Source organism: Telmatherina bonti (assembly GCF_933228915.1).
Source record: "Telmatherina bonti genome assembly, chromosome: 23".
In the NCBI taxonomy this organism is placed as follows: domain Eukaryota; kingdom Metazoa; phylum Chordata; class Actinopteri; order Atheriniformes; family Telmatherinidae; genus Telmatherina; species Telmatherina bonti.
The window spans coordinates 20,555,941-20,575,051 of NC_136632.1; the positions used below are offsets into that span (position 1 = coordinate 20,555,941).

The 19,111-nt window shown below is 40.2% G+C and overlaps 1 protein-coding gene across 4 annotated transcripts in view; it reads left to right on the plus strand.

Annotated features, from left to right (window-relative positions):
• Window positions 1-19,111, plus strand: part of mkln1 (muskelin 1, intracellular mediator containing kelch motifs) — a 37,507-nt gene that overhangs the window by 8,615 nt on the left and 9,781 nt on the right. The window contains exons 4-15 of one of the 4 annotated variants that reach the window (XM_079262831.1): window positions 848-936; window positions 1,047-1,156; window positions 4,156-4,348; window positions 4,443-4,559; window positions 4,785-4,850; window positions 9,951-10,063; window positions 10,155-10,370; window positions 10,510-10,731; window positions 10,820-10,949; window positions 15,093-15,240; window positions 15,854-15,968; window positions 16,378-16,517. In XM_079262831.1, the coding sequence (XP_079118957.1) occupies window positions 848-936; window positions 1,047-1,156; window positions 4,156-4,348; window positions 4,443-4,559; window positions 4,785-4,850; window positions 9,951-10,063; window positions 10,155-10,370; window positions 10,510-10,731; window positions 10,820-10,949; window positions 15,093-15,240; window positions 15,854-15,968; window positions 16,378-16,517 (1,659 nt within the window). The remainder of the gene's footprint in view (window positions 1-847; window positions 937-1,046; window positions 1,157-4,155; window positions 4,349-4,442; window positions 4,560-4,784; window positions 4,851-9,950; window positions 10,064-10,154; window positions 10,371-10,509; window positions 10,732-10,819; window positions 10,950-15,092; window positions 15,241-15,853; window positions 15,969-16,377; window positions 16,518-19,111) is intronic. The other 3 variants (XM_079262832.1, XM_079262833.1, XM_079262834.1) reach the window with 3 other exon arrangements.

The following is a 19,111-nucleotide window of genomic DNA, read 5'->3' on the forward strand; positions in this document are numbered from 1 at the left end:
CATCAATATTACTGTCATCCATGTTTAGAGAGATTCCTTCCCTCTTATGGGCCTGTCTGAATGTGGTCTGACTAACATCCACAGTTGGATTACTAACCAAAATATACCAGTTTATTGGTTCAATTCAATTCAGCTTTATTTATATAGCGTCAAATCACGGCAATACCATCTCAAGACGCTTTACAGACAGAGAAGAAAACATCATGAAAGCCAATTCATAATAGCCTACATAAGGAAACCAACAGATTGAGTTGGAGGGTCCAATTCAATCTCCCATCCACTGGCGACAGTGGGAAGGAAAAAACTCCCTTCAGTTTTCAGTTGGGGTCTTACATTCATGGTTTTATAGTAAATCACTGTTTCTCAAATAGGGGTAACGTGTACCCCTGGGGGTACTTCAAGGCATTCCAGTGGGTACTTGGAATTATTTGGAAACATCTTTTATGTTTTCTTTAAAACATCCTTAAATAAAATAATATAAATATAATATTATATAAATATTTAGTATATTTCAATGTCAATGTAAATTTACATTTATAAACTGAATTTACATTTAGATTTACACCATTTCATTCCTCCTAAAATCCCACATTCTGACTTGAATTGAACCCTAGCTGTTATGAGCCAAATCATGTCCGTCAGTCACTGTCGCCATGACAATGCAATCAATAGTTTGATGAACCAAACACAAATGACAAAGTGCTGTATTTCATGTGTTTTCTTAACTAGAAATACTTTGCAGTGGTTAGGGGGGGTTACGTGGCTGAAAAAATATTTTCCAAGGGGTTCTGTGTTGCAAAAAGGTTGAGAACCGCTGGTCTAAATGATCCTTCTTTTCATCCAACAGTGGCCTTAAGAATGACTACAACAAGGAGACGTTCACGTTAAAGCACAAGATCGACGAGCAGATGTTTCCCTGCAGATTTGTTAAAATAGGTAAAAAGCTGTCCATGTTTTCACTGTTGTCTCTCTGATTTGTTTACAGCTGTGATTTATCGATCCGTCCTCCGTTTTTCTTTCTTTTCTCACTTTTTTTTGCTTTATAGTGCCTCTGATGTCTTGGGGTCCAAGTTTTAACTTCAGCATCTGGTACGTTGAACTGCATGGTATTGAAGACCCCGATGTGGTGCAGCCCTGCCTTAACTGGTACAGCAAGGTAAGAACTGCGTCCTGGAGAGACGAATCTGCAGAAAGGACCATCTGAGATGTCAGCAAGAGCGACTAAAGAGCCAGTTCTGCTTCTAGATGCTTCACTTCTTTTACTTTATCAGGAAAAACATTGGATTTGATAATTTTTTTTTTTTTTTTTAATTGTAGCTTATTTACAGCCTTTTTAAAAAAAAAAAAAAAAAAAAAAAAAAAGTTTAAGTAGGAGAATGTTTGTTTATTGTTTTTGCTGACTGTTAATAACAGAAAGCTTTGCATTAAAGGTGGAGTATGTAAGAGTTTCAATATTTTCTAAATAAATTAACTAAAAAAATAACTACAATCATAATTAGTTTTTTTTTTAAACATGTAGGTTCCAGTATATCCATATTTGATGTGTTATTAAATTACAAGTTTAATTAATGACAAAGACCCTTCTTAAATGTTTGCCTACCAGTAAAAACAGTGCTTTTTTTTGTCATTTGTCATTAATTAAACTTGTAATTTAATAGCGCATCAAATATGGACAGACTGGAACCTACATGTTCAAAAAACTATCTAATTATGATTGTAGTTATTTTATTAATTTATTTTGAAAATATTGAAAATCTTACATACTCCACCTTTAAAGAATAAACAGCAAATATTTTTCCATGTGCATGTCTGCATGGAGTTCAGCATAATTCTTAGTTTAAGTTTAAAGAAACATCAGCCACAGGTTTATTTAAAAATGTCAACAAATGACTGTTGTTGTGGACTTATGACTAAAATAAGTTCTAAACAAAGGTTGTAAGGGATCATCTACACCTGGAGGCTTAAGCCCTCCACCTGTGGTATGGATGAGCTGACATGCTTTGGTCAAAATAATAGAAAGAGAGCATGCAAAAAAGATAGAATGGGTCATATTCAAGCATGATATGACTGATTACTCCACTCTGCCCTACTTTTCTGTGGTGTATGCCTCTTTTGGATCATGTATTAATGGTATGGAAATGCGGTATATTATGTGAGAGCTCAGACAGCGACATTGACTGGCAGCTTCATTCTCACTCGCTTACATTTGGCTGATCTGCAGCTGCACCAGTGGGTGGGCGACACATCTCTCTTTTAACTACAGTTTCATAGCAAGTTGTGTGTTGAACTGGTTCAAGATGTTAAAATCCACATCGCAGACCATAACAGCTGTTAGCTGGTTAATAACACCACTGGGAGTTTGTTGTAATCTTGCTTTCACATAGCGGTTCCATAAACTCTTTATTTCTTTTCCCTCCATTACTCTATTTTATTCAGGTCTTTAGTGGCTAACATTAAGGTTGTTATGTGACCAGTATTTCACTGATATTTGTTGTTTGTAGCTCTATTTGGTGCTAAATGATTCATAAGGAAGCGAGAACTTTAAATGTGCGCCAGAAGTCATATTTCTTTTTAGGGATATTCAACATTAAGCGAAGTAAAGCCTTGTTAGCTCATTTAGCTCTTTAGTTAGGTGAACTAAGCAGCTGCATTTAAGGTGGAACGAATGCAGCATCATCGGAAGTAAAAGTTGGGCAGAAATATGGAGGCAGGCGGCGGGAATACTTTGCCCTGTAAATCTGATTTAAGATTCTTTATAGTCATTTTTATCTTAAGCCATAAAAACAATACAAAGCTTATGTATTTTTTAAGACAGTTTAAAAAAGTGCAGCTTAGAAAACAGAACAAAACTTGAATGTAATTAAAATAAACCCAAAGTTGCATTTAATTACACTATTATAATAAGACATGAATATGTGAATATATGAATATAATGAATATGATGAATATAAGTAACCAAAGTGGCCGAAGCTGGGGCTTGTTGTCCATGTAGCAATCTGATCGCGGCTGGGATGAATCTATTTCTTGAATGATCCTGTCCTTCTATCTTAAGTCCACCAGAGAGAAGAGACTGTAAGGAGGACGAGGACATAGCGTCCTCTGCATATGTATCTGCAGTTGTAGATGTCCAGCAATGAAGACGACAGGACACCAATTATCTATACTGCTGTTCTGATGAGTCTAAATCACTGAATCTCACTGAACTAGTAATTTCAGACACTCATTCACAGAGATGGGTTAAAAATAAAAACTATCTATTTAAATGGAATGAATCCATTGATTCATAAAAAGGCAGAGATGGACTTTTCTTCTGATAAGTTTCTTTTTCCTGTGACAAAATTGGCTCCTGCTGCTGAGATAACTCAAAATGTAAGGCTGGGAAATGATCAGAAACATCGTAAATAAGACGTATCGATCATCTTCACAGCTGTAACAAGACACTTCTCTGTCCAAAATCAGTCTGTTTCGCCAAGTTCAGATTTTTCCCATCAACCTTTTGATTACCTACACCTGTAAAGTATTAAGGAGCTTATGAGCTCGGACTTTAGCTGCTATCGCTGAGACTGCAGTGGAATGACCACACACGTACTTACTCCAAATAAATCCGATAATGGACTGATAAATGTAGGCGACCTTTCTAATATTAGATTTCAGAAGTGCATGTTGACATGTCATATAGATTATCACAGTAATCTAATTACGCCCAGATATCTGATTTTGCTGGTGATGTAAACAGACTTGGTGTTTTATATAAATAGTTATGAGATTTTTTTTTTTTTTTTTTAATGTTCCAGAAAAATTGGCGACGTTAGATAAGTATCTGTAATTACGACCAGATTTGGGGTGATACCCAGCCCTACTCTGGTACACGATGTGTCTCTTTGTCTATATGTGTCTATATGACAGAGTAGCATAAAAAAAAAAAAAAAAAAGACGTTGCAGAAGTTTGGAAACTTGATCATTTGCTTTTTTTTTTTCTTTTTTAGAGTTTCTTTGCTGTGCTATTGGCTATGTGATTTGATACGGAGCTACAGAAAACACAGATACTTACATGTAATATCACCCAGGCTCGAAATAGAAGTTTCGACTGACAAATTGTGTTTCTGTGAAAAGATTTGACGCTCATCGATTTCCGTCTCCACTGTGTCATATCAGTACAGAGAACAGGAGGCCATCCGCCTCTGCCTCAAGCACTTCCGGCAACACAACTACACAGAGGCCTTCGAGTCGCTGCAGAAGAAGACTCGGATAGCGCTGGAGCACCCCATGCTCACCCACCTTCACGACCGGCTGGTGCTGCAGGGAGACTTCGACGCCTGTGAGGAGCTCATTGACAAAGCTGTGAGAGGTATCACTCGGCTTCATCCTGAGTGTTTTCCTTCTCTTTGCAGATGAATACATGATTTTTCATTGCTCCTTCATTTCCCTCTTCCCTTTGCTAGATGGTTTGTTTAACCAGTATATCAGCCAGCAGGAGTACAAGCCCAGGTGGAGTCAGATCATCCCGAAATGCAACAAAGGTACAAGCAGCCAAGAAATCAGCCGAGAGGACACAAACAGTGAGACGATCTATTTAAATGGGAGATCTTCCCAATATTATCACTAAAGAAAAACCATCTGTACACTGCAAGCTTTTTGGACGTGAATCTAAAGCAGCGCTGTCTTTCCTTCCCACCCTCCTTGTGTTTTTATTTAATCCACTCCCTCATTTTCCTTCCCGTCATCCCCCTTCCATTCCATGCTCATACGCCACCCCTCTCTGCTCCCTTCTCTCCTCTTCCCAGGTGACGGCGATGACAACAGGCCGGGGATGAGGGGAGGACATCAAATGGTCATTGACGTCCAGACTGGTGAGAGCTGCGCAGACAGTGTCATGACTTTGCTATGACTCACTTCCTCCTCCACAATCTGAAAATGCAAAGCTCTGATGCGGTTTAATCAAATGAACCCTCCCTCCTCGCTCTGCTCCACCTCCAGCTTTTCTCCTTCAAAATCATTTTGAGGTCATTTTCATTTAAAAAAAAAAAAAAAACGAACCACAAACTAAATCTGCTGTTTGGGTGAAAACTTTGTTTTTTTTTCTCCTAGATTTTAATTCAGCTTGTTTGTTTACTTCCCTATTGGCTGTGTGTGACACAAAAGCAGCGTTGTGTGTGTGTGTGTGTGTGTGTGTGTGTGTGTGTGTGTGTGTGTGTGTGTGTGTGTGTGTGTGTGTGTGTGTGTGTGTGTGTGTGTGTGTGTGTGTGTGTGTGTGTGTGTGTGTGTGTGTGTGTGTGTGTGTGTGTGTGTGTGTGTGTGTGTGTGTGTGTTGAAGTGAGAGTGATGCAGTGTGTGCAGCTTAGAGCTGAGGGAAAGCTTTGCATCCCTCTGGTCTGCGTTTCAGACTGCACACTGACCGCTCTGTGTCGTTGGTGTAGTCAATAGAAGAAGTCGATACGGGACATCCCAAATGATTCATTTGTCACGGACCAACCATGTTCTGCATTGTTTCTTCTCTCAAAATGCTTTGCTTTATTTGGATTTTTAGGAATTTTTTTTTATTTTTATCGTTGTTTCATTTTTAATTTGTGTGTCTAAACCAGTGTTTGTCAAATCCGGTCCTCAGGCCCCCTGCCCTGCCTGTTCCAGACATGATCCTCCTCCAAAGCACCTGAGTCAGATTATTGAACTTCTTTGCAGCCTGTTAACGAGCCTTTATTTCATTCATGTGTGTTAAAGAAGGGTTGCCTATAAAACATGCAGCGCAGGGGGTCTTAAGGACCAGAATTGAGAAACACTGGTCTAAACCAAGCGGCGGTAAAAGGTGAAGCCTTTGCGCAAGTCCATAAAACTGCAGTTCCCCCTTCATCCACTAGGGGCTGGCTGCAAAACAGAGCGAATCCCCATAGGATGTTAAAAAGGCACGACTGCTTGAATCACCTGAAAACTAAAGAAAACAGGCCGTAATCACATAAATGGACTTATTTGCTGAAGATTGACAGACTTGTAAAAGATCCAGGTCAGAGCTGCAAACTGTGCTCTAAGATTCGTAGATGTTACAGTTTTAGATCTTCATCAGGCAACATAGCAGCTTGCAGCTGTGCCAGATGTTGCACAATACCACTTGCCAGAATTCCACCCAGCTTGTGTCCAGCTAGAGTGGAAAAAAATCCAGTCAATCAAACAAGTCGTGTACAGTGACCACAGACCCGCTTCCTTCCGAACCAAAAGGAGGTCAGTGGATTGTTCTCGTCACCATTGTGACTCCAAAGACTCAAGACTGATTCAAAAACACCCCAAACAGCTTCCTTGGCTTTTAGTGGCACTCTGCTGTTATCCAGTACAGACAAAGAGGTTAACATAAGGCCTGAACTTCCTGGAACTAGACTTCCTACCAGGAACCTACCTACCAGGACAGCTCAGTCTAGTTTCAACATGAAGTCTCAGGGTACGACATAGTTAATAACCTACCAGCTCATCCTTTGACCCTCTTTTGGTTCCATTTCAATACTCTAACAGTGGACAGAATGCAGAATTTAATGTTTGCAACCTTCAGCTAAACAAATGTAATTCTGAGATATTTTCCTAATCCAGTCTTTTCCGACTCTTTTTGACTCCTACTTGGAAACTGTAAGGCTGTTTTGCCGTCATGCTTGTATTTATGACACTCATAGACATGAAACATATAGAAGAATCTCCTCTGAAGAGATAATAGTGTCGTAACCAGTTGCTGATAATTAGTGATAATCTCCCAACACCATCCTATTGGCCTGCACTGTTTTGAAGTTGTGGCATAACTTCATTTCTGTTTGACACAATCGCAGCATGTCAGTTCTGCAGGAGCTGCAGGGGCCTGTATCTGGATCTTACAATCCCCCCCCCTTTTTTTTTAAAATTTTTTATAAGTGATTAAATATACTGTACATCACGTCTTGTTTGTGTTGCTGCTGGCCTACAGTGCTTTCCCAAAAACCTAACCTGAACAAGTCCTGAAGGTTTTTTTATTATTATTATTATTGTTGTTGTAAGTTGTCATATAATAGAAAAGTTTTTTTCCCCCCATTTAAATCTTCTGCTTTTTTAAAAAAAAAAAGCATAAACCAACTACAATTGAATCTTCGTTTTTGGGCTGTTGTTGGTCCACTTCCTCCTTTATTTACAGAGATACTTGGTTTTTCTCTTTGTACTCAGCATGTATTCCTGTTGTCTGCTTATAGAGCATGCAGTTTTATATATATTATGAAATCTATGTGTGTTTATGTTTAATCTCAGTTAAGGCTTTTCCTGCTTTCTGCAACCTAAAGGTTCCAATGAAGAGTCACAACATGCAAAACATGCACATGGCTATGCAGGGCACCCTGGATAATTTCAGTATTTTGTCACACAACAAGCAGTGAACGTGGCTTCATCCATGTTCGACATCTATTGTCTGATCTAAGTTCCAAACATGGACTCCCACATCCTCACCAGCACTTTTTTCCCCCTCTTGTTCAGGATTCAAGCAGGCAGAAAGATTTTGTGGATGCTGTGTTCTGCTGGACAAATTTACTTTGCCAAGAGACACAATGCTCCCCTTGATATTCTGGATTCTTACTTTATTTTTCTATTTATTTTGCATCATTGTTTGTATTACAACGTTTGTACTGCTGGACCGGAGAGGACAGAAAGAGAATCGAGAAGAAGAGAAAACAGAAATAGACCTTGTAGAGAGAAAAAGAGAGAAGAAGGAGAAAAGGCAAAAAAGAGAGAATGAGAAAGAGAACAACCTACAAACATATGCATGTACATAAGCACACATACACACAGGCCTATATATACACACACATACATACGCCTCTACTCACCGGCACTTTCTATCCTTCCTGCCTTACCTTCCAGCATTTTGTACCTCTGACAGGGTGTTGAGATTTACCGTATTTATTGATAATATCGACTGTTAGTGTAACATGGTGGCGTAGCAGTTAACATTGCAGCCTCATAGCAAGAAGGTCGATGGTTCGAGCCTCGGCTGGAGGAGAATCTGGGGAATTTTGAGAAGTTATTTGGTTTAGTTTGTGTTCAGACTGCTGCTTTGGTATCATCCAATAATTCAAACAGTTGCTGGGTGAAATTCCCACAAATAGTTTATCAAGTTAAAATGACACATTAGGCCAGTGGTTCCCAGTGGGGACCCAGAGTTGTCACAGGGGGGGTGCGGCAAGGCTAAATAAAACTTGGGAGTTTTTACACTGGATGAATTTGTAAAAGTACTCATCAGAAAAGATGACAAATCAACAAGAGAGACTTCAAGTAGTAAAAAAAAAAAGAGAACAAACTAAGATGGAACATATCTGTCCCTGCTTGACCAGTAATAATAATGATGATCAGTGGTGGGCAATAATGAGAATGCATTCTTTTGCATGTACCAAAATATTATCATCTCATATAATGAAGTATGAAGCCAAACAAGTTACAACACCACTTGGGTACATTTCATCCTGAACACAAAGAAAAGCCTGCAGGTTACTTTAGAAATAAACTATCATTTATAGAAAAGATGTTTTACTAAAGCAGCATTGCCTCATAATAAACTTCACTCACCTAAAGTCGTTTGTAGAGATTCCTGGTTTAAAGTGTTTTATACTTACGCAGAAGAATGGATAATAGTACTGACACGATTTTAATTATAGATACCTACAATACAGCCACTAAAACTAAAGAGGCGTTTCTTAGTATGTATCTGTGGTCCATGTGATGGGTGGGGGGGGCTCGACATTATTGTCGTTGATGAAAAGGGGGCCCTGCAGAAAAAGTTTGGGAACCACTGCATTAGGCAAATATTTCTGTATGTATTGCTGGTCATGGACTGTTTTGTAAAATATCTCCTTATTTTTTTTTTTTTTTTTTGCTAATTTTTGTGGACATGATTATTTATTTATTTATTTATTTATTTATTTATTTATTTATTTATTTATTTATTTATTTATTTTTTAAATAAACTGATAGATGCCGAGATCACCTGCAGGAGTATTTCCAAACTTTGTACTTCTTCCAGGGACAGGTCTCCTGAAAAAACAAACAAACAAACAAACAAAAAAAAAAAAAAATATATATATATATATATAAATATATATCTTAAGATCAAATTCAGCTTAAAATAAAGCTTTACATAGACTGTATTTGCTGTTGTTGTTTTTCCTTTTTTTTAAAAAATTTATTGTAAATAAAAATGACAGAACAACATGAATCACATTAGATATAAGAGCAAATAAATAAAAGTAACATAATGAAGGTGATAATGGGAGGATTTACATCAGGGGTCACCAACTCTGGTCCTGAAGGGCGACCATCCTGCAGGTTTTAGTGTTTTCCAGGTACAACACACCTGACCCAAACCAATGGCTCATTAACTGGCAGGTGCAGAAGATGACAACAAGTTCTTGGAGAACCTTTTGACTTGGATCAAATGTGTTGTACAAGGGAAACACTAAAACCTGCAGGATGGTAGCCCTCGAGGACTGGAGTTGGCGACCCCTGATTTACATGTACATAATGTGTAAACGAGATTCGAACCCACACAAGACTCTGGTCCTGGAGTTGAACTATCTGAACTAATGCCGCTGGTTTTGCTTTTTCCTCCAACCCAAACAATAATCTGCGTCACATCTTTCCCTTTCTTGATGCCTTATAGCAGTTGGTAGGCGTCCCTTTCTGTTAGGTCTCTGGATAGTCTATGCACAAGCGAACCGAGACCCCCAGCTTTCACATGGTGAGAGTTGGCTTCTTTGGTCTGGTTGGTGTTCGTACTGTGCCAAACGAATCAGACTGTGCTGAGTGAGATACCATAGAAGAGGTGGATCTACCATATAAGAGGTCTTATCAAGCCTGCTACTTGGATACATAGAAGCAAAACAAAGTGTGTTCCTCAATGTGTTCATGAGGAGGTGTGGGAACGGTTTGCAGACATGCTGACAGCTTCATTTGCCCTGCAGAGACTGTGTATCTGTTTGGGGGCTGGGACGGCACGCAGGATCTGGCGGACTTCTGGGCGTACAGCGTCCAGGAGAACCAGTGGGCCTGCATCTCCAGAGACACAGAGAAAGAGGTGAGAGTGGGCTTTAAGAGTAGAAATCGTAAATAAAAACAAAAATGTGAGCAAAGTTGGTTTCATATTGGCTGTTAATACGTGTGCCAAGCAGAGCGGGCCGAGTGCCCGATCGTGCCACAAGATGTGCATCGACTCGCAGCGACGGCAGATCTACACGCTGGGCCGTTACCTGGACTCCAGCGTGAGGAACAGCAAGTCTCTGAAAAGCGACTTCTACCGGTATGATATTGACGCCAACACCTGGACGCTACTCAGCGAAGACACGTCGGCTGATGGAGGACCAAAGTTGGTGTTCGACCACCAGGTAGTTGCAGCGCCGGCTCCTGCTGCGCGGGAGCAGGATTTTACATCTGCATGGGGGAAAAATCAGTCCTGTACTTTCCTCGCACTCTTATTGACCTTTTCTCACTTCCTGTTTTCCCTTTTCCTGGCTCTTCCTGCAGATGTGCATGGACTCAGAAAAGCACATGATCTACACGTTTGGCGGTCGCATCCTGACATGTAACGGCAGCGTGGAGGACAGCCGGACGTCTGAACCACAGTTCAGTGGTCTGTACGCGTACCACTGCCAAGCAGGGACGTGGAGCCTCCTGCGGGAGGATTCGTGCAACGCCGGACCGGAGGATGTTCAGTCCCGGATCGGACATTGCATGCTGTTCCACACCGTGAGTCCGGCTGCAGATGTTGGTGTTGTTTATTAGGCTGAGGGTAATTTAATCTTTCTAATTTCTTTATTTTGTTTTCCACCATCAGAGAAACCGCTGTCTGTACGTGTTTGGGGGTCAGAGGTCAAAAACGTATCTCAACGATTTCTTCAGTTATGATGTGGATGGAGACCACGTAGAGATCATATCTGACGGCACCAAGAAGGACTCCGGGATGGGTGAGAATGAGCACTGAAAAACTTACACATGTCCAAGTCTCGTCTAGGTGTGTCCATTTATCACGCCAGCACACAACACGGAGATGCTGGGAAATTTCCTTTTCAGGAAAATTTTTCTTGTTTTGTTAGTTTTTCCACAACAATTTAAATTATTGTGGCAACATTTAAGATCTTAAGACATGCTAAATTATTCAAATTTATTATAATGATAATGCCAAAAATAATTATTGGCAAAGTTACTTTGGTTTTAATTTAATTTAATTTAATTTAATTTTTTTTCATTTTATTTTATTTTGTTTTATTTTGTTTAATTTGATTTTATTTTATTCACAAGCCTTAACAAGTGGAAACTAGTATGATTTTAATTTAAAATGTTTTAATTGCACTAGGCAATTTATTTTTTTGTTTTGTTTTTAGTAACCATTTAGCTCATTTTCTGTTTTCTGGATGTTTATGTATATTTCAGTATTTACTACTTGTCAATGTTTAAAAACAAGCTGTTTTTGTTGTTTGTTCTCCTGCATTGTCAAACACTCTTATTTTTATGGCATCACATGACCTTTTTTTTTAAAGTTAGGTTTGTTTGGGTTTTTGTTCTGTAGCCTCTTCAGTGTTATTTTACTTAACCATTAGTTTATGAAGCAGTGGAAATAATTCATAATCTCTCCTTCTAAATGCTGAGGCTTGCGCGCGTTTCTTGGCTTTTTAATAAATGAGAGCGGACGAATTGTCTGATTTAAGAGCTTCAGCAGCAGTCAGCCACTTCCTGCCAGATTGAGTGAATGAAATCGCTGCTGCAGTCTCGGCCCTATTTCACCCTCACTGTTCTGTAAATATACTTTGATCCGCTCTCCGCTTCGTCTTCCCCCTGCCAGAACCAGACAGGAGGGTGAGAGAGTCTGGACACAGTTATAATACAGGGATGAGAAACTGAAAGAAACAAATTGGTGTGGATGTAAAACAGCTAGAAAGAACAAAATGTGTTTTGATAACGAGGAAGTTCGAACAGTTCTCTCCTCTCGGCTTCTTAATCAGTTCCAGGTGTAGATATGTGCTGAGGTGCAGAGTTCATCACTGTGGTAGCAGCCCCTCCGGCTGGTGCTGATGTGCTGACCGAGGACCTGGTCTGCACTTTGACTGCCTGGTTTTTACCAAACGTTTTAAAGCATAAGCATCTTCCTAACAAGAGAGGGTAGCATCAGATACATGCACTACATCCTTACACGTGCTAGGAAGCAGCAAACACAACCGGTAGCAGCCCAAAATGACGAGGAAACCTTCAGCTAAACGACTTTAGAAAGCCTTGCTGCCTGAACAAAATGCAACCCAAACCTCCAAGCCATTAAATGGGGATGTAAGAAAAACATGTCGTCTTTTCCACGTCTGTTCATTGCTCCACTTGCAGATCATATGAATAAGGTGTCATAAGGAAGCAGAGACAGCTGATTTCAGCAATGTGTCTGATTACAGTGTCTGATCACTGAGGGACAAAAAAGCTACGTGCCAGAATCAAATATTTGTCTTACGTTTGTAGTTTTGTGGTCAAGAGTTTCATTCCAGCTAAGGCTGCAATAATCGACGGGAAATGTCATTGTCGATGCGTCGCATTATAAACGATCGTAACAGCTTTGCTAATAAAACGCTGCGTCAGGGACATAGACTGCATATAGAGAGATGGACGGAGCCTCCGTGACGTCACCCATAGGTTTCTAAAGAGCTGAATTGAAGCTCGGTGTGCGGTTCCTACCATCACCATCTTGGCAGGGGCATGCATGTCGTCTCTCCCAGAAAATACAAATATGGGTAAAGAGGGGGGCTGTGAGCGTCATGGTGGATGATTGACATTGAGCTAACTCCAAGATGCCTGTAGCTAAGAGCTAACCAAGCTAACCCAGAGCTAACAGGAGCTAACCAGCTAATGGAGGTCAGCAGGCTAAAGCTAAGTCCTGTTGTTAACTGGCTAAAAACCATGGTTGTTCCATGTTCTTATTTGAAGCGAGAGATCAGTACCTGTCAATCAAAAGGACACGCCCCTAAATATGCCGAACTTCGAGATTAAATCACTTTTAAACAGACGAGTTAGGAAAAAAAATTCACTCCCCCCACAGTTGTCATGAAGGTAAACCTGACCTATTAAACTAAAAATGGATTTTTGAACCAGGCTGTAAACATGTTTATTTCTGCTGTGAAGTTGGTCTTTTTAACATGGGAGTCTATGGAGATTTGCTCTGTTTTGCAGCCCCTGGTGGATGAAGGGGGAACTGCAGTTTTATGCACTTCTGCATAGGCTTCACTTTTGACTGCCGGAGGTTGCCGCTTGGTCAGGCAACTTAACGCCATTTACCAACCACGGCTTTTCAGACAGTATAAGAACTCTAAGCACCAAATGATGCAAAGCACCACAGGAAGTGCTGGAGGCAGTGTTGTCATTTTGTGCAGCGTCTTTGTTTAAACAACGAAGAACAAACTGACTTATTACAACCCTAACCCTCAAACTGATTAAGCTTTAAAATAATGTTTTCAATGCAGTTTTAACTTGAAGTATTGTGACAACCCCATGAGAGTTGGACCTCAAACACACTAACAATGGCTTTTTTTTTGCAGCAGTGGCTGCTACATCTGCACCTCTGCCAATACAAAGTCAGAACCAGTTCTCTGATGTCTGTCTCTCTTCAGTAAAAGTGGGATGAAAAGTGACATTGGGTCACTTTGAAAAAGATCAGATCCTTATCTGATTTAATATTACGTGTGAAAGTGGCCTGGCTTTGAACCGGGCTGTTCAGACTGTCAGAAGATCAGATCAGATCAGATATGATTCACCTTATCAAACCAGTCAGATTTGACTCACTTGTGTTTGCAGTGAACAGAACCAAAGGTGAATTTAGGGGGACTATCCATTGATTCACCTGACTGACCATTCATTCAGCTAATGGCTTCTTGACATTTACTGGTTTACATATAATGCTATTTGTTATATATTATCGTCACTAATTTAAGAGTTTTTTTTAATCTGCCTGAACCGAATGAAGCATAAAAGCTGGATTAGAAGTGAAGGTGTTTTGTCATCCTGTCTGTCCTACATCACCTACACTGACCAGGAGCAAGTCTCCTCCAGAGGTCCAGCGATGGCTTGGTTTATTTTTTTAAAAAAAAAAGGCTTCCAACACTACGCAGCTCTAGAGAATCTGAAAGAGCCGGATCTGTTTCTGGTGAAGCATTGGAGGGAGAACATACAGGCAGCCTCCATGAAAGTCGCCGTGTGTTTGAGCTGCATCCGGAGGCGTCTCTGAGATGATTTGTAGAAAATAAATCAGCTTATCATTGTAATTGACAAAACTAATAATATGAGCGGCAAAGAAAAACAAAATGGAGAAAACAGAATATATGCGTCTATATAATAAAGCCAAAGTAGATCATTATTGGGAGAAAGGATAAATGTAAATTAGCCAGAAGCTTCTCAACCTCAGGAGTCGTTTCACTTTGAAACCTTCAGCTACATTCAGCACGGTGAAGCCGCCTCTTTAAATGTGTTTTTTTTTTTTTACTAGTCTGTCACAATAACTTAAATAAAGATTAATGTGTGTTTAATAATCAAAAGACAGTCTTTAAAATTGATTTAAATGAACTGCTGAATAAGTATCTAGAAATGTGGGTCTGCCCCAGTTTGCTGCTGGAGCACCTGAATGGAAAAGCTGCAGGCATCAGTCTGGAGCTCTGCTCAAACCTGCACAAACTGGGCTGCTTCTTGTCAAGCCTTCCTTGTCTTGTTGCTATTGTAGTAGTGAAAATAAACTTAATTTATTTTGGATACGTTCATTCAGATAGAAGGCAAAAAAAAAAAAACTATTTATGTTGTTTTAAAACTTGTTTGTGGTCTTATTTTTTCTTTTCTTGTTGCTATGGTGTCCTGTTACTATGCTATCTAGTAGGTTTTTTTTTTTTTTGTTTTTTTTTGTTTTACAGCTTTCAGTTCTGGTTCTCACTGTTTCCTGCTTTACTTCTTTCCATCACTTCCTAATTCTTTGAATGCAAACACAGTTTCAGCTCCAACATTGAAATAATGTCAATCAATGCTGGAAATAAAACTGATTCCCATCTGTGATCTAACTTCCCTGTTTTGTTTTGTTACTCTTGCTGGCACAGTTCCAATGACGGGCTTCACCCAGAGAGCCACCATCGACCCTGAGCTCAACGAGATCCACGTCCTGTCGGGCCTCAGCAAAGACAAGGACAAGCGCGAGGAGAACGTGCGAAACTCCTTCTGGATCTACGACATCGCCCGCAATAACTGGTAGGACTCCAACGTAAACACTTCTTTGTACTTTTTGAGATGTTCCTGTGATCATAACCACAGCTACAGTCACAGGAAGTACTCTCACAAACACACACACACACACACACACACACACACCAGCGCTTTGTGGCCAAGATCTTTTCCACAACAAATAACATGCGAGCAGCACTCTTCACACTGCCTGTTTATACAAATGTCAGCACTGCAAAGAATCACTTGACATGGCATTCCACGAGCTCGCCACACACAGCAGGTAATCCCTGATCGCTTCAGCAGGGAACTGCATGTTCAGTGTGTGTGTGTGTGCGTGTGCGTGTGTGTGTGCGTGTGCGTGTGCATGTGTGTGTGTGTGTGTGTGTGTGTGTGTGTGTGCGTGTGTGCGTGCGTGTGCGCGTGTGTGTGTTTGGATGGGTTTAAAAGAACAAGCTGCCAGGCTGCAGACCTCCCTGTTCCAGCACACGGATTGCAGGAAGTGTTCTCGTACTGCGTGTCCACTGTTACACATGAGTGATGGCACGATTTTATTACTTCAGAATCCAGTCCGACCCATTTTTGCCCAAACTGGTCCCAGTTCTGGTTGGGAAGATGAATCTTGGTTGTGTTTTCTCAGGTCATGTGTTTATAAGAACGACCAGGCTGTGAAAGAAAACCCGAGCAAGACTCTGCAGGAGGAGGAGCCATGTCCACGCTTCGCACACCAACTGGTCTATGACGAGATGCACAAAGTAACACGCGCGCACACACACACACACACACACACACACACACACCTTCTGTACTCCATACTCCGACATGTCACACAGTTTTCATGTCATACAGAAGCGTTTCAGAGTGACACCATTTATTTTTTTGTTGGGTTTTCTCAGATTTTCCTTCATGTTAACCCATCTCATACACACACACACACACACACACGCCTGTTTAGCACTTACAATACATGCGGCCCCTCATCTCTCTGGTAGGATCAGAGGAATATCAGTGTTGGGTTAACATCTCTGGGCTTATTAGCGCTTCCGCACAAAATAAAGACACTTTATTGATCAGTATTTACAATCATAAATACCTTTTATGTACAATATGAAGCTGCACATGGGGACGTAATATTAATGATACATTTCTGTTGGATGTTACCAGGTGCATTACCTGTTTGGTGGAAACCCCGGGAAGTCGTGTTCTCCTAAGATGCGACTCGATGACTTCTGGTCCCTCAAACTGTGCCGACCCTCCAAGGAGTACCTGCTGCGTCACTGCAGATACCTCATCAGGAAATACAGGTACGCTGCTTGTGATTGGTGCGGCTGCTTCCCACACTTTGTCATCCACTGGCGACTGAATGACTTCATGCTGTAGATGAGGGATCCTCAGTCCTGGAAAACCTGCAGGACACCAGCCCTCGGGGACCCGGATTGTGGATCCCAGCTGTAGATTTATAATGATGAAATGATTTAATGTCTCCAACTGATATTTTACTGTTGCATATTTATTTAATCAATATTCAGGTAATTTACTGGTGAAACTACTAGAAGGTAAATGCATATTAAGTGGATCGGACTATAATGGAGGTTTTTTTTTTTTTTTGGTTTTTTTTTAAATATTACAATATTTGGATATTCTGTAGCATTTCAATAGAAAAGTGTCAACTTTGCTTGCATAAAACGTGTGTGTGCTTGTGTGTGTGATCCAGTGGCAGTGCTGCACCCTAGAGTCTGTTCTCGTAACAAAACGGGCTGATTTAAAGCAGCAAACTGAAGCAGGAAGAAAGGAAGACACCAGACTTAGCTGGCGATATGTCTGAGTGCAACGACACATAAACAACGGTTTCCATATAATACAAACTAAACTGGCCGTGAAACATCAAAGTGTGTTAACGGACGGTAAAACAGGAAAAGGTTGCAGTGGTTCAGTCTCAAAGGGTGAAACAGCCATCTGAACTTCACTTTAGTCTTTGTCTAGACATTTAATAATAGCAACACTGGTTAAAGAATCCGAGGAGCTCCTATGATTTTTATTTTCGTCTCCCTGAGGAGAAAGTTTGAACTGCTTACGATGTTTGCGCCAAGTTTATGCTGCATTATGCGAATCTTCATGCAGCCTTCTGCTTCAGAGGACCAAACGAAGGATTCGACTGTTTTTCGAGGTTTAAGCTGCGATAAAATTCACACAAGTTGAACTTTATAACGTGGCACATTTAACAGAACCTGAAGCCGCCGCCGGCAGGAATCGTGTCAACATCTCGCAGCTTTTCAGCATATTTGGTTCATAATTATTTTGTTGTGACTTTATAGTGTAATTCTGAACTGTCGATATGATGGATTCATGAAAGATGTGTTATTGAAGCGTGCGGATGTTGAGATATTTTTTAGGGGTGGGAAAATCGAATAAAAAAAAATCAAATATCGGGATTTTTTTTGCTCTAAAATTTTAAAATAGATTTTTTTGTTAATCTTTTTATTTTCAATGAATAAAAATAATCCATTATAAAAAATGTTTTTGTTTTGATCTTTTTACATGTCTTCTTGAGCATTAGCGCAGCAGAATTAGTCTGGCTACTGTGTTGTTTTTTCCTAATTGAAATCAAGAAGGAAAAAAACAAGCAAAAAAAGTTTTGTACATTTTTCTTTTTTTGTTTTTAATCTACAAAAATCATCAATATCAAAGAACTGGGAAAATCCCAATTTAAATCCAGTCAGCACCCAAAAAATCGGAATCGAATCGGGGCGAAAGCATATCATCACAGCCATAGGATTTTCTCTCATCATCAAGGCAGCAATGACCTTATGATGCTGTTTTATTGTGGCTTTGACTTGACACATCAGCTGAGCAGAACTTTTATTTTAATCCCCCTGTAGTGTGTGTGGACTATTTTCTTGTCAGCCAGAAATCTGAAGTGGGTATGATTATCTGGAAAAGTGTGAGGAAGCCCTGAAACTGTATATCAAATCAAACTTTACTATATAGCACTATATTATAAAGCACTTTTTCTACAATAAAATGCAACACAAAGTGCTTTACATAATATAAAAACACAACAAAGAAAATTCATCAGCCCCTTCCTTCTCACATTCAGACGCATACACACTCATACACACACCCAAACAGTGTATATGAAACTAGAAAAGCACTCCGAGTGCAAACCTCCATAAAGCACAATGTGAAAGAATCCTTTAAGAAAATCCTAGATTCCAAACGGTGATCCGGATCGCCACTAAAATGAAATCAGTTCTTCCTTTTCACATTTCCAACAAGTCCTGAAAAGTTCATGAAAATCATTCGTAAACTTTTTGAATGATAAACACAAACAGATAAACGCAGATAAAAACATATCTCCTTGGCGGCGGTGAAAACCTTTTACATGTATATGAACACCACCCTGGAGAAATCCCTGACTCGGCACATATCGGGCTCCGTGTGAAGTATGAAATGACTGGGCCAAAACAAACTTCGTTCCTGTTCTTGCCACCTGGAGAACAAGGAAAACCTCCTTTCTTGTGGAAAGTTTTAGGATGTAATTCGACAGAGCTGCAGCCACATTTCAAGTTGCACGTCCTGATTCGCACCACGGAGAGTGTGTGAGAGGCTGCTGCTGTGTTTTACACCGTGGCTGTGTTTGAGACTCGCAGGACATCAGTCCTTTGAAGTTGGAAGGGTTTCCATCTCTCTGGCGACTGGTAAAGTTAACTGGTTTATCGTCTCTGATCAGGAGCTCAGCTCTGCCAAACGAAGCGAGGCGGTGCTTTCTGTCCGGTCGCTGTGCTCATGTTGCAGTCGGTTGTTTGTTGTCTTTATTTAATTTGCTTTTGTGCATTCTCATTCTCAGTTTTTTTTCTTTATTTTTGTAAGAAACGACTGAAATTTTTGCTTGAGTCGT